The sequence below is a fragment of the Aspergillus aculeatinus genome, assembly GCF_003184765.1.
Source record: "Aspergillus aculeatinus CBS 121060 unplaced genomic scaffold BO66scaffold_29, whole genome shotgun sequence".
Classification (NCBI taxonomy): domain Eukaryota; kingdom Fungi; phylum Ascomycota; class Eurotiomycetes; order Eurotiales; family Aspergillaceae; genus Aspergillus; species Aspergillus aculeatinus.
This window is the reverse complement of record NW_020291498.1, coordinates 19,798-32,664: the sequence shown is the minus strand read 5'-3', so window position 1 is coordinate 32,664 and position 12,867 is coordinate 19,798. Positions and strand designations below refer to the sequence as shown.

The window sequence follows — 12,867 nt, the reverse complement described above, 5'->3', positions numbered from 1 at the left end:
TCCTCCCCTCCAATTGTTTAATCCATCGCAATGATAAACTTTGCGATAGCCACCTGAAGAATTGGTTGACCCGCCGATGTGGCGTCAGGCCCGTTGACTATTTTCACTGGATCGAGGCAACCCCCTCTCCCCGAACGAGACCAACACACGAACCCAAGTGTCAGAACCCGGCGTGAGGAACAAAAGGGAGTCGACAGCCCTACGGTTCCTGGCTGACACTCACTCACAATCTTTCTTGAACTCTGAGCAGCCAGATGACTCGGATATTGAGGGAGCTCGAAACCTAAACCGCCTTCGCTTTCAGGCTCCCCACCCAGCCTCTCGGACTTGGACTCCAGGATGACGTCCAGTGCGAACACCTGGGTGTGGTTTGCAGTGGTGCTGCTGATCAGTATGCTACAATACTACGATGCGTTCTGTGCGATGGTTCTAACGGACAGGATAGCACTCATGCGATTTGTCTCCCGTGCCTTGCAAGTGGGTTCGATTCGTAACCTGCAGATCGAGGACTATGTGATGCTGGTGACAGTGGTACGTATCTGCGGGTCGTGCGACAACTGGAAGCATCAACACCCACTAATACACCCTAGATTCTCTACATACTACTCACGGTCTTCCTCATACTTGTCGCCCAGCATGGAACCAACGAGATCCCCATGAACCAGATCGACAGTATCGATCCCGCCACCATCCCCGATCGCATCCTGGGCAGCAAGATGGTCATCGTGGTGGAACAGATGTGGTTGGGGACAATCTGGGGGTGCAAGGCGTGTCTGCTGCTGCTGTACTCGACCATGACGTGAGACCTGTCTTCAGCCCAACCTTCCGTTTGGTCTCGCAAACTAACCCCCATCATAGCAAGGGCCTGACGCAGCACAAATGGGTCAAAGGCATCAGCCTGTTCTGCGCGGTGTGCTTCCTGCTGATCGAGATCCTCTTCTTCGGCGGCTGGTGCCACCCGTTTTCCGCGTACTGGAGCGTGCCCCCGAAGAGCGTGCAGTGCTCCGTCTACCGCAACCACCTGATCCTCTCGCTGGCGCTCAACGTCGCGACGGACCTGATGATCATGGCGATCCCGCTGCCGCTGCTGGTCAAGGCGAAGCTGAACCTGACCAAGAAGCTGACGCTGCTGGGGGTGTTCTCGCTGGGGGCGTTCGTGATCCTGTGCTCGATCCTGTCGAAGTACTACTCGATCTCGCAGCCGTACGGCGACGAGTGGGTCGACTGGTACGTGCGCGAGGCGGCGACGGCGGTGATCGTGGCCAACCTGCCGCAGACGTGGACGCTGTTCCGGCGCATGTTCAACCTGAAGGGGTTCCTGCACCACTCCTCCTACGACCGCAGCAGCCGCACGCGCAGCCGCAAGACGACGGGCAAGTTCACCAGCCGCTTCGACAGCTCCACCATCCACCTGTCGCGCTTCCGCAACGGCGACAAGTCCCAGCTGCGCTCCACCATCGACCGCACCGAGTCCGGCGAGCGCATCCACGACACCCGCCTGGAGATCTGGGAGCAGCGCCAGTTCCACGTCACCAACGAGGCCGACGAGGAGGCCACCCGCCACAGCCCCAGCCTGAGCGAGACCAGCAGCGCCCGCAGCATCGACTTCGACGCCGCCGGCAGTTTCCCCGTGCCCCACGTCAAGACGACGGTCACGACCACCACGACGCCGGTGTAATGTTTTGGCGGAAACGCTCGGTGATAAGCACAGGACCAATCACCGGGTCCATCACATTCTTTAGTCATTTCCTTTACTTACACATTTTACACTATATATGTGACACATGTTATCCGGATAGAAGGATTCTATAGATGAAATAGAAGCACTAATCTGACACCCCATCAGTCTCCGCACGCTACGTGTTTCAATAACAGCAAATAGAGTGGGCGGTGGCTATACATCACTAATCTTAGCGAACCTAAACGAAGAGAAAAAACCGCGTACCCCTGCTTTACCCCTGCTTTGAAATCACCCCATAATCTATCTCAAGCCGAGGGGGGAGGGGGGGTGCTTCTTATCCCACTAGTCACTAGTCACGACCTTAGCTGGGTTAGCGGCAAGGACCGTTCGCACAAACACCCAGAACCGGGACCAGAGACTTGTACTAACCCCATCCCCGAGCAATCTCCCCTCGCAGTGGTAATCAATAATAATTATATTTCCCACCCCATGAACAAAGCTCCCATAATCCCCCCAAGAACACCTCAAACACCTTTCCCTCGTAGAAATTAACCCCAAAGCGCACCCTCCCCTATCCAGTGTCCAGTGTCCAGTGTCCGTGTCGACATGTCCAGACCCGAACCCACAACGCCACTCCCACTAAAAGCTGACAGGGGAGAGGAGAGGGGGGCACGCTAAGCGACACTTAACACTTCGCACTAGACAAGGATCCCATTCCTGGCTCCTCGATACATACCTTTTTTTTTCTTTAGTCTGTCGCCCGAGTTTATATCACATGAGAACGAGTTGCCGTTGTGCTGGACCCCAAGAAAAGTAATTTCCGGGAACCCAGGCTGAGCCACGCATCCCACGGCTTGAGGTGGGGAGATAGCTCGCGTGGAGGGGGCACAAGTAGGGCTTGCCTGTATGCGCTAGCTCCGCCGATTGCGGGCTGGGACACTGGCGTAGTGCTTGTATCACCTGGCGAGCGAGGGGGTGGGACTGGACCAGTGTGCGAGAGGTTCCGCTGCGCTGGTGGCGGGTGGTGTAATCCGCTGGTGTGAGGTGGTGGCTGGTTACGAGGCTAGAGGTAGAGGTGCAATGACGGGTGTCTTTTAGGCCATGGTCCGCAGTGTGTACTGTACACTAGACGGTCGGGACTTGAGCTCTAGGCCATGAGGAACGGGTGCTGTGAGCTTCTTTCGGGATGGTTCGTTGCTAGCTATCTGCTTTTCACTCATCTCTCTGGCTGGTCTTGTCGATGGGAATGGAAGTACGGAGGTGCGCATTTCTTTGCGGTGCTTTTGTTCTTTCTTTCTTTTGGAATGATATCATGCTTCACAGCCCAGCTCTCATCCCCTATCGCGCAGTCGGATGGAGGTGTCATGCATCGTGGATCCAGGGTCTCGTTCCTGTGTGAGCTGATCAGCTCGCAGGCGAGGGATTATGCAAGACCGTGAAATAAGGGAGACTAGAGTCATAGGGTGGGTAGGCAGTGAGGAGTGGGGAGCTCTCGAGCTTAGCAGTTGCTATCCCCACTCGGAGAACATACTGTCCAGTTTTTCTTCCAATTCGGATCTTCCTTTTAGTTTTCCTTTTCTGACACCCTGAAAGATCGAGGTATGGAGACGTCGGTCCGGCGAGAGTGTAAACCCAATCTCCAAACACAGCACACGTCCAGATGAGCTGGATAGGGACTCAGATTATACAGCATGGCTAAGTATTCTTCTAACTTGCCATATGCATCGAATTAGTCTATATACTGACAGGAGATGCTGGTGAACATGACTTAATGGATCTCAGTGTTCCGTGGGTACATTGTGATCTTTATAACATGAATTCCGTACGGAGATTTATTATGTATGAACATGCATTATGTGCGTTATGTGTTTACGAACGACTGATCGGTGGAAAGCGTCGAAACCAGATGGCGAAGCTTCAAGTATGACAGCAATGCTTATTCTAGCTAGTGAAACGGCTAAGTCGATCGGGCTCTACAATAGGGAGTGCAATGGGGGCCGGAACCGGTTATCGTCCTCGGAATAGGATTCCGAACTAGCCCAGATATCCCTCCATGTCAGCCGATTACATTCGACTCCCGCTGTGCCTCTGTGACTACTCAAAAAGACGAGACTAGCGAGACAAAGAGATCAATACTCGTAGGGTACAAGTCTTCAACGGTCTTCCCAAGTCCATCTTGTACGCCGACACCTCCGCACCGGGGAAACCTCGGTGAGACCACCCGCCATGGATCGGCGATCCTCCCCCAAAGTGGCCGCAGGTCAGATATGCAACCCAACCCTAATCAATCTTGGCCCGTAACGGGGGTCCAAAGCGGCCCGAAACAGGCAATGCAGGACAACGCAGAGGCCCCGTGGTAGTGGTGCAGTACTTGAGGAAAACCTTGTCCGACGCAAGCAAATGATCAACGCGCCCCTTACATCATGCCTCAACCACATGGACTGCCTCCAAACGATAGATAAAGCAAGGGCAACCGCACCACCATCCGCACTCGTACTGTACATCCGCAACCACCACCACCAAAATGACCACGACCGCACTCACCCCCACCTGGACACCAGCAGCGTCCCTCCCCGCGGCCTTCGAAGTCCACAACCCGGACTTCCTCAACCTAACCGGCCCGCACCCCACCCTCAGCATCCTGACCACAAACCACAACACGACCACCGCCTTCGCCCACGAAGCCCCGATCTACATCCCCCAACCGCGAACCCTGTACATGACCAGCAACATCCTCACGGACCCGGACACCAACACCAGCACCATCCAAATCTCGAAGCTCAGCCTCGACGACCCGCGCCCCCTCACCGCCCAACTCATCACGCCCACCCCGGCCATCCCCAACCCCAACGGCGGCCACGCCTACACCTACAACGACAACCACGAAATCCTCTTCTGCGGCCAAGGGGACGGGGACCCCACCCACCCGGCAGGCCTCTACACCCTCTCCCTAGCCACCAACAACAACAACTACACCAGCAGCCCCTTACTCACCAGTTTCCATTCCAGACCGTTCAACTCCCCCAACGACGTAGCCATCCACCCCACCGACGGGAGCATCTACTTCACCGACCCGGATTACGCCTACATCCAGGGTCTGCGGGGTGCGGGGCCGGCGGCGGCCCCCCGGCTCCCGAACCAGGTGTACCGCTACGACCCCGCCACAAAGGCGGTCCGCGTGGTCGCGGACGGCTTCGACAAGCCGAATGGCATCTGCTTTGCGCCGGGGGGCGGCACGGTGTATGTTACGGATACCGGGGCGGCGCGCGGCGATGGCACGGTGGATCTGACCAGGGCGGCCACTATGTATGTTTGTTCCCTTGTCTTGTCTTGTCTTGTTCGTGATGGTTAGCTGTGGAAGGGGTTGTGGGGGTCGGGGGTTTGGGGTGTGGATGTGACTGTAGACCCGGGCGGGTGGCTAACTATGCTGGCGTAGATACGCTTTCGATGTCACGGCGATCAACGGGGAGCCGTTTCTGGTGAACCGGCGGGTGTTTGCGATGGCGGATGAGGGCGTGCCCGATGGGATTAAGGTGGATGTTCACGGAAATGTGTATGCCGGGTGCGGGGATGGGGTGAATGTTTGGTCGGCGGGCGGGGTGTTGTTGGGGAAGATTAGGGTGGAAGGGGGGGTGGCGAATTTTGTGTTTGGGGAGGCTGGGGAGATGTTCTTGATGGGGGAGACGAGGGTTTGGGTGGTGAGGTTGGATGGGAGCGTTCGGGGGGCTTAGGGGGGGGTTGGTTTGGGGTGGGTTGAGTGTGGAAAGGGGATTTGGGTAGGCGTTAGATGTTGTCTGGAGGGAAGGAAGGAGGTGTGCTGGTTTGGGATTTGAAGGGACTGGGGACTTTGCTATACCCATTAACACACAAATACTATGTGGTCTACCCTGGTGGACTCATCTCACCAATGCAAGGGGTGCAGTCTATGGATGTTCACCTATGGGATGTGTCTCCGTCATGACAGGTCATTCGGCTGCCATGTCGCAGCGGTACCTGAAACACATCTCATTTAACACTACCCCGACATATTCATCAGCCGCATACCAACCCAACTCAGGGCCTCAATTGCCGAAGATTAAACGAACCATGCGGGACAGCTGGCCCGAGCGCGGGTGCCTGTGGGGCCCCAACAAGCCCTTGGCGAGGCCATGGCAGTTTCACATTGTCCGGATCGAGCATTCTTGGCGCCAGCGGTGACGACTACATCTGCCCATCTCTACGAAAGACCGAGGAACCAAGGATCACCAATACCAACTCAATTGGATAAAGAAAAGGCCCTGAGAAATCAGAGCCCGTTAAGAAATTAAACGAATGACAAACCACCACCACTACCACTGCTATCCACTACCCCCTTACTAACCCCGCTCATCCGGCAGAGCGAAGCTAAGCTAGGCAAGCTAGTCAAGCTTAGAAAGTAAGAGTCTGTCCGGCCGTGCCCACAACAGCACTCTTGACCTTGCTCGAGCCGAGCAGAGTGTAGCTGTACGGCACGGAAGTCAACGTGCCCTTGTCGGCGGCGTTCTCGCCATCGCCGAAGTCGTTGTCGTTGGCGACGGCGTAGCCGCTGTCGGTCGAGTAGAGGGGCTTCTTGGAGCCGCTGAAGACGTTGGACTCGACCAGCAGCTGGGCGCCGTCGCGGGTGTTGATGCCGTCGCTGACATCGAGGTAGTAGCTGTTGTAGATGTGGCCGGTGCCGAAGCGGAAGGAGGGGCCGCGCGAGTTGATGTTGTACCAGTAGTTGTTGGCGTAGGTCACGGTCAGGTGGCCGGTGTCCTCGTCGGAGTTGCTGTCCGAGTGGCCCACCAGCGAGGCCTTCCAGTGGTCGTGGAGGAAGGTGTTGGAGATGGTCACGTAGTCGGAACCGTGGGTGACGTCGATCAGACCGTCGTAGTAGTCCTTGTCGTGGTCGCGGTCGGAGGAGACGTCGCAGTGGTCGATCCAGACGTTGTTGGAGTATTCTGCAGATGGCAGTCAGCGTCCGCTTGGAGGGCTTTCTTATCTGAAAGGGGGGGCGGGCAATGGGGTAGGCACGTACGAACACCAATGGCATCGCCGTTGTCGGCCAACACCTTCTTCACGCCCAGGTTGCGGATGATCACGTTCTCCTTCTTTTTGACCAGCAGGCCGAATCCGTCCAGGATGGCGTTGGCGTCCTTGCCGATGATCGAGGTGTTGCTGCCCACCTTGACCTGGTCGGCCGCCTTGCTGATCGTGCCGCTGACATACACCACCTTCTTGTCGTCGCTGCTGACGGCCGAGGTGAAGGCCGCGTACGAGGAGACGGTCGTCGTGGTTCCGCCGGATCCACCGGTGGTGCCGCCGTTCAGGCTGGCGTAGCCGAAAGCACTCTTTACGGGGGAGTAGCTAGGTTAGTGTTGCACACGTTCAAGGAGGAAACAGTACATACGTCGCTGACAGTGGCACGCTTAGCGTGGGTGGTGGCAGTAGGAGCAGCCAGGACCTGTCCAGACAGGAGGCCGGCCACTGCAATGATCCACTTGAGGTTGGTCATTGTGTAGAATGGAAGGAGAGCAAAAGACTATAGTTGGAATAAAGAGAAAGAAGGGAAGAGAAGGTGAGAAGGTGAGTTGGTTGATGGATTGTCAGGACAGCTGGGATAGGAGACAATGTCTTTATAGCTTGATGGATGGGTGCTGGTGGTGCCATCTTCACCTTCCAAGCGCCCTCATTAAACGAGTATACATCATCAGGAGGTCGACCCAAGACTTGGCTGGACCCCCTTTGCCATAGGTGGAAGGACTATCGTCTCTAGAGCATCAACTAAGGCGTTCAAGCACTTGCATGGCAACTGTCGGCAGTGACCCCGCCAAGCTTGTCGGTTGGTGTTCTTGCTGAGACGGAGGCGACACCGCTTCATCTAGGGTTTTGCGGAAGAAGCGGAGTTTCGACACATGCCAAGCACAATGCGCGCATATCCGGGGGTTAGCTGGCAAGCGGTTCCAGCAGAACTTCCACAAATGGAGCAGGAGGGCGTTTCAGGACGGGGTTGCCAAGAGCGCGGATGTTTGACTCCATCGTGGCTGTGCTGCGCTGCTTGTCGGCTCGTCTTGGCACGGCCAGAACCACTGGGGGTTCAAGACACCTTCACGGATGCTATTTGGATGCTATATCTGATGCTTTTAATGTACTCGGCTTACTTGGATGCTGTGTCGAGGCCCTGTCCGGGACTGTCGATTTACCCAGCCGATGCATGTCGAGGGTATTCGTCTTGCTTGGCGCAGACCTCCTGACGATTTTTGATCGCAGAATTATCCTAAATGCATGCTAGCAGTTGAATAGCACCGCATTCCGTGCTCTACAGCACACATGGTCTGCGACCTGGTCCGAGGTTGAGGGCTCTTTGGCGGAAAATTGAATGCTGCAAGTCTTCTTATGTTGTCGGCGGTGTCGATCTCCGTGTTGTGGCGGGATGGGATGGAGAAATGCAGTAGTACCTGCACCCACATCAGATACCTCGTCGGGGAATTAGACTGTGCAGATGCTGTCGGCGTCTTTTTTGATTGCTAAGCATTTTATTTACAAGTCAATGTTAGCGCCCAGCAACCAAGCACCTGTAAATGATCTAGGACCGCCGAGCTTCTCACCTTGATCATTATGGACTTGTGCTATGGCGACAAAAGTGTCGAAATTAGAGCAGGATCATGCATGATCGGGTGGGTATGTTCGCTCCACACGTTTTCGACTGACGGATGAGGATTAGTATCTTGTTTGGGAGACTTGACCAGTCCACAGTACAGCATGCAAGCGTTGGACTCGATGCGAGACGTCGGTACGGAAAGCATTTTGCGCCAGAAGAGCCGTTGGGGAAAGCTTTTCCATCTCTCTTTTGTTCTTCTACTGTCTTCTCATTGTGACGAGTCGCGAGGAAAGTGGGGCAGACTATCTTGAGGCAGAGCTCATTCACCTCATGAAGCGTCACTACCAGTCCATCTCCTTTGCCACTTCGGGCGTGTCCCGTTCAAACCCCGCTAGGTTGAGCAAGAAAAGATGTAATCTCGTTTGCAGAAGAGGCGACTCCTGCTCTTCCAGATCCTCACCCTCCCTCCCTCCCATAATAGCTAGGCTCTTCGCATGTTCTCGGTGTCACCCCATAACTTCGCGGACCCGTCACAAGCTCGATGAATACCCTGAAGTCCCGCCTCCAGTACAACAGTATCGAGCACCCTCAAGCCCTCAACTGGAGCAAACAACAGCTTTGACATACTTTCGCAGAGCAGACATCTCCACGTGATGGAGAGTACCGTCGGATCCGTCCTCCTGCGAATCCACACCCCATAGATCTGCACCTCGCCCAGGAGCAACTCATGAGACCTCAGCATATGCCAATCATCACCATCGGCCGACGTTCCCAGCGGAAAAATTCAGACGGAAATCTATATGTGACTGGGTTGGCCGTCGATATACTAGGGGAACAATAATGTCAGAGATGCTGACTGCATCAGCGCCCTGATCTGCGACTACTAAGTTATAAAGGGTGAAATGTAAGTCTCAGACCTGGACCTTGTGAAATCATGCTTTCTAAGTGCCACTTGATGTAGAGTCACAACACTGGTGTAAGAGAGATAGTTCTTACTATAGTTAAACAATGTGTATGCTCGAAGAGAGGCCGGTTCTTTCGAAGCATCATGCCTTGGTCAGTAGTAAATTTACACATACCCAGAGCATAGAGACCCGAAACGTTGCTGGGGTCCTAGAGTGTGGCATAGTATCCAGCCTTTGCTGTCACATGACCGTTGTCGGATCCGACAGAAGAGTAGGATGTTGTAGCTTCAACATACTGGTCGCTTTGGTTGCCTCATGGTTCAGGCAGAATTACTTGAACAGATGCAGGTCTTGGCATCACGGACTTTGTTTAAGTCTAGTCACCGGAAGTGGAATAGTGCTCTCATGAACTCACCGCTTTCTCTTCTGAAGCTTTTCTGCCAAATCTTGATCTGCTTCCAGACCCATCTCAGTCCTTGCTTGTGCGATCCATTGGCGCAAGGCAAGAACGAAAACTCTCGTGTAGGAAAGTCAAGTGCAGTGCTCAGTGCTGTTTCGGGCTGTGCCATTGCTACAGAGCATCGGGAGGATCTTGTGCAAGTGAACCCAAGAGCTTGCTTATGTTGCTGGCAGCAAAGGGATATGCCTATTCAAATAGTCTTTGAATTGAGCGTCGAGTAAAGCTGGTCAGTGGGTATCACAAATGGAGCCCGGAGCTGCCGACCGCTGCTGTGGGGGTGATGATTTATCCACCATCAAGACCCCGTTCAAAGTTAAGTGGGACTTTCCTTCAACACAGTGAGAGCTACATAGTCGAATTCAAATTTGCTAGCCTTGATAGGTCATACAAACGCATCGTATCTGGTGATGAGGTAGGTTGCACGGCGGTAGCCCTAGCCGTTGCTAAGTTACGGTCTATCTAGCTACTTGGTCGAAGGATCGCAGGATTCGAGAATCACGCAAGCCACTGGATGTAAACATGATCAATACGAGGCCTCCCAAACATCCGAGTTGACAAAGAATGTGCAAAGCTTAGCATGGGTTGCCCATCATTGCCAAATGACGCCATTCACAGCACACGTGGTGTGCGAATTCGCATGAGCCAGTGGAACCCCTGCCAACCCCTCCAGGAACACACTTCGCAACCTTAATTTGTAGTGTCAACCACAAGGCTGTCAACTTAATCTCGCCCATCCATGCCAACTGACCAACTGACCATATTCCTCTACAATCAATTTGCAACCATCACTGGCAGATAGTGACACCACCTTGTCCACGGTCACCCCGATTATGTAAGGGTCATGGCAGGGTAACATTGGCCGCCTCTTTCCAATCCAGATTCGGCCATCTCCGACTAGCACACCGTGGACCGTCTGCAGGTGCTGCAGTCAGCTCGACCTTCCTTCTTCCATCGGTCGCCTTTCTGTCTTCCTGGAAATCCTTCCTTGCCACTGCCCAGCGCGCCTGCTTAGCTTGCTGAAATTTTCTTTTCCTTTTTTTTTTCTTACTCTTACTTTCATATCCTCATCATAGGTGGTTCGCATCTGAGTTTGCCTCCATCGTGCTCCGCCCATCAGCAAGCTAAAGAGGAACGCATGTTCCTGGTTGGCTATCTGGGGTCTTATCGCGAACATCGGCCGCGCTATCACGCCATAGCACTCCAATCAACCCGCCCTCCACTAGTGCTGCGTCTAGAACATCTTGATTGTTTAAAACCCTGCAGCCTCCGCGGAAATACGAGTCCCTCATACTTCGTTGCTGAATCGCGCACTTCGACAACAACTCCAACTCTTTCGCGATGATCCACGACGAGAAGAAGGAGCCGGTGCAGCAGCCCGCCGATGTCGACGAGTTCGATTCCGATGGATACAGTTCGGCGGAGATCTTGAATGCGCTCAAGAATGAGGGTAGGCTAGGATGGCTGTCCCAAATGGCGATGATGATGGCTAATTTTCGGTTGTGCGCATTCCACAGACAACCAACATGAGATCCAGCTCCGGACTATGTCGTGGCAGAAGGGAGCGTGGCTGCTGTGCGGAGAGCAGGTTTGTCTGGCTATCATGTCGCAGTCCTGGTCGCTCTCGTGAGTTAAGCCGATCCCGTGATTGTGTGTTATGGGTACTAACAGCTGTTGGATTTCCAGAGTTCTAGGGTGGGTGCCAGGGATTATCACCATGTTACTTTCCGGGATCCTGTTCTGGATCACTTCAACGACCATGCACAAGTTCATCATGAAACATCCACAGATCCGAAATATTTGTAAGAAGCTCTGGTGGATGGTTCTTGCGACTCGAGATCGAGGCTAACGATCGCATGGGCAGGCGACTTCGGGTATTATGCATTTGGCAAGAGTCGGATCGCCTACGCATTTGCCGGGTTCATGCTGATGGCGAACAACATCCTCCTGATCGGCTTCCACATCTTGACCGGGGCGAAGATTCTCAACACCTTGTCGGATCACTCCCTCTGCACGGTGGTGTTCTCGGTGATCTGCACGATCATGGGCGTGGTGCTCTCCGTTCCTCGGACGCTGCACCATGTCTCTTTCATGTCCATGTTCTCGTGTGAGTTCTCGGGTGGAAAGCATTAGACCCCACGTGCGCGTAATGGTGCTAACCTACCTCTGTAGCGGCCTGTATGGCTATTGCCATACTTCTGTTCCTTATCTTTGCGGGGATTGAGACAGCGCCACTGTATGGGTACAACGGGAACTACCCCACCGACGGTCCCGTGCGCACCTACGCCTTTCCCCTTCCCGGCACGACCTGGGTCAACTGCATGAACGCAGTCCTCAACATCACCTTTCTCTGGGTGCCCCAGATCCTCTTCCCGAGCTTTATCGCCGAGATGGAGCGTCCGCAGGACTTCCCCAAGGCCCTCGCCGTCCTTACTGGAATTTCTGTTATCCTGTTCATCGTCCCCCCAGCCATCGGATTCCGCTACCTGGGTCAGTACTCCACCGCACCGGCGTTCGGCAGTCTTGGGACGGTCGCGTACAAGAAGGCCTCCTTTGGCTTCGTCATCGCGCCCACTCTCATTATCGCCGTCATCTACGCCAACGTCAGCGCCAAGTTCGTGTTCGGACATCTGATGGGTCGGTCGCGCCACGCGCACAGCAACACGGTCATCGGCTGGGGGGTGTGGCTGGGCCTGATGGCGGCGATCTGGATTCTGGGCTTCATTTTCTCGGAGGTCATCCCCAGCATGGGCGACTTCCTGTCTCTGCTGGGTGCGGCGTTTGACTCGTTCTTCGGATTTATCTTCTTTGCCGTGGCGTACTGGCAACTATACAAGGGCAAGCTGTTCGCCGGCGCGGGGCGCAGCATCATGACGGCGATCCATGTGTTTATCATGGCGTGTGGGTTGTTTCTGTTGGGCCCGGGGCTGTATGCGGCCGTCGAGGCGATCATTGCAGATTATGCCGGGTCGGTTTCGCCGGCGTTCAGCTGCGCGAATCTGTCCTTGTGATGTGTGATGATTACGTTTTTCTTTGCTTCTTTGTGAATATGATGAACATGAACATAAATCTGTAAATCTGGTGGTTCAAGCATCACATTCTACTTGGTAGATATAGGTCTAGTTGGGGAGGTCTGGGCCTGGAGAACTGTATGCGGGCGACTGAGCGTGTACTTGCAGCAGGTCCGACTGACTGTCATTTTTCCTACGACTTTTTTCTTCTCTCC

General features: G+C 54.5%; 4 protein-coding genes across 4 annotated transcripts; 3 read left to right on the top strand and 1 right to left on the bottom strand.

The window, feature by feature from the left end:
• Positions 1-7: 7 nt before the first annotated feature.
• Positions 8-1,678, top strand: BO66DRAFT_429332 (uncharacterized protein; the record flags this gene model as incomplete). Its single annotated transcript, XM_025650449.1, has 4 exons — positions 8-391; positions 446-531; positions 591-799; positions 859-1,678. The coding sequence occupies exons 1-4, from the start codon at positions 340-342 to the stop codon at positions 1,676-1,678; spliced, it is 1,167 nt and encodes a 388-aa protein (XP_025503040.1). The 5' UTR covers positions 8-339.
• A 2,147-nt stretch (positions 1,679-3,825) lies between these two features.
• On the top strand, positions 3,826-5,412 carry BO66DRAFT_375727 (SMP-30/gluconolactonase/LRE family protein; the record flags this gene model as incomplete). Its single annotated transcript, XM_025645666.1, has 2 exons — positions 3,826-4,987; positions 5,118-5,412. The coding sequence occupies exons 1-2, from the start codon at positions 4,206-4,208 to the stop codon at positions 5,410-5,412; spliced, it is 1,077 nt and encodes a 358-aa protein (XP_025503039.1). The 5' UTR covers positions 3,826-4,205.
• Positions 5,413-5,979: 567 nt separating this feature from the next.
• Positions 5,980-7,571, bottom strand: BO66DRAFT_472031 (pectate lyase family protein). The gene is made up of 3 exons (XM_025652918.1): positions 7,089-7,571; positions 6,717-7,029; positions 5,980-6,639 (listed from the first exon to the last, which is right to left on the bottom strand). Exons 1-3 carry the CDS (start codon positions 7,191-7,193, stop codon positions 6,089-6,091), a joined length of 969 nt encoding a protein of 322 aa, XP_025503038.1. The 5' UTR covers positions 7,194-7,571; the 3' UTR covers positions 5,980-6,088.
• Positions 7,572-10,728: 3,157 nt separating this feature from the next.
• BO66DRAFT_351241 (putative amino acid transporter) lies at positions 10,729-12,846 on the top strand. The gene is made up of 5 exons (XM_025644738.1): positions 10,729-11,091; positions 11,159-11,267; positions 11,328-11,443; positions 11,506-11,748; positions 11,814-12,846. Exons 1-5 carry the CDS (start codon positions 10,983-10,985, stop codon positions 12,650-12,652), a joined length of 1,416 nt encoding a protein of 471 aa, XP_025503037.1. The 5' UTR covers positions 10,729-10,982; the 3' UTR covers positions 12,653-12,846.
• The last annotated feature ends 21 nt before the right edge of the window (positions 12,847-12,867 follow it).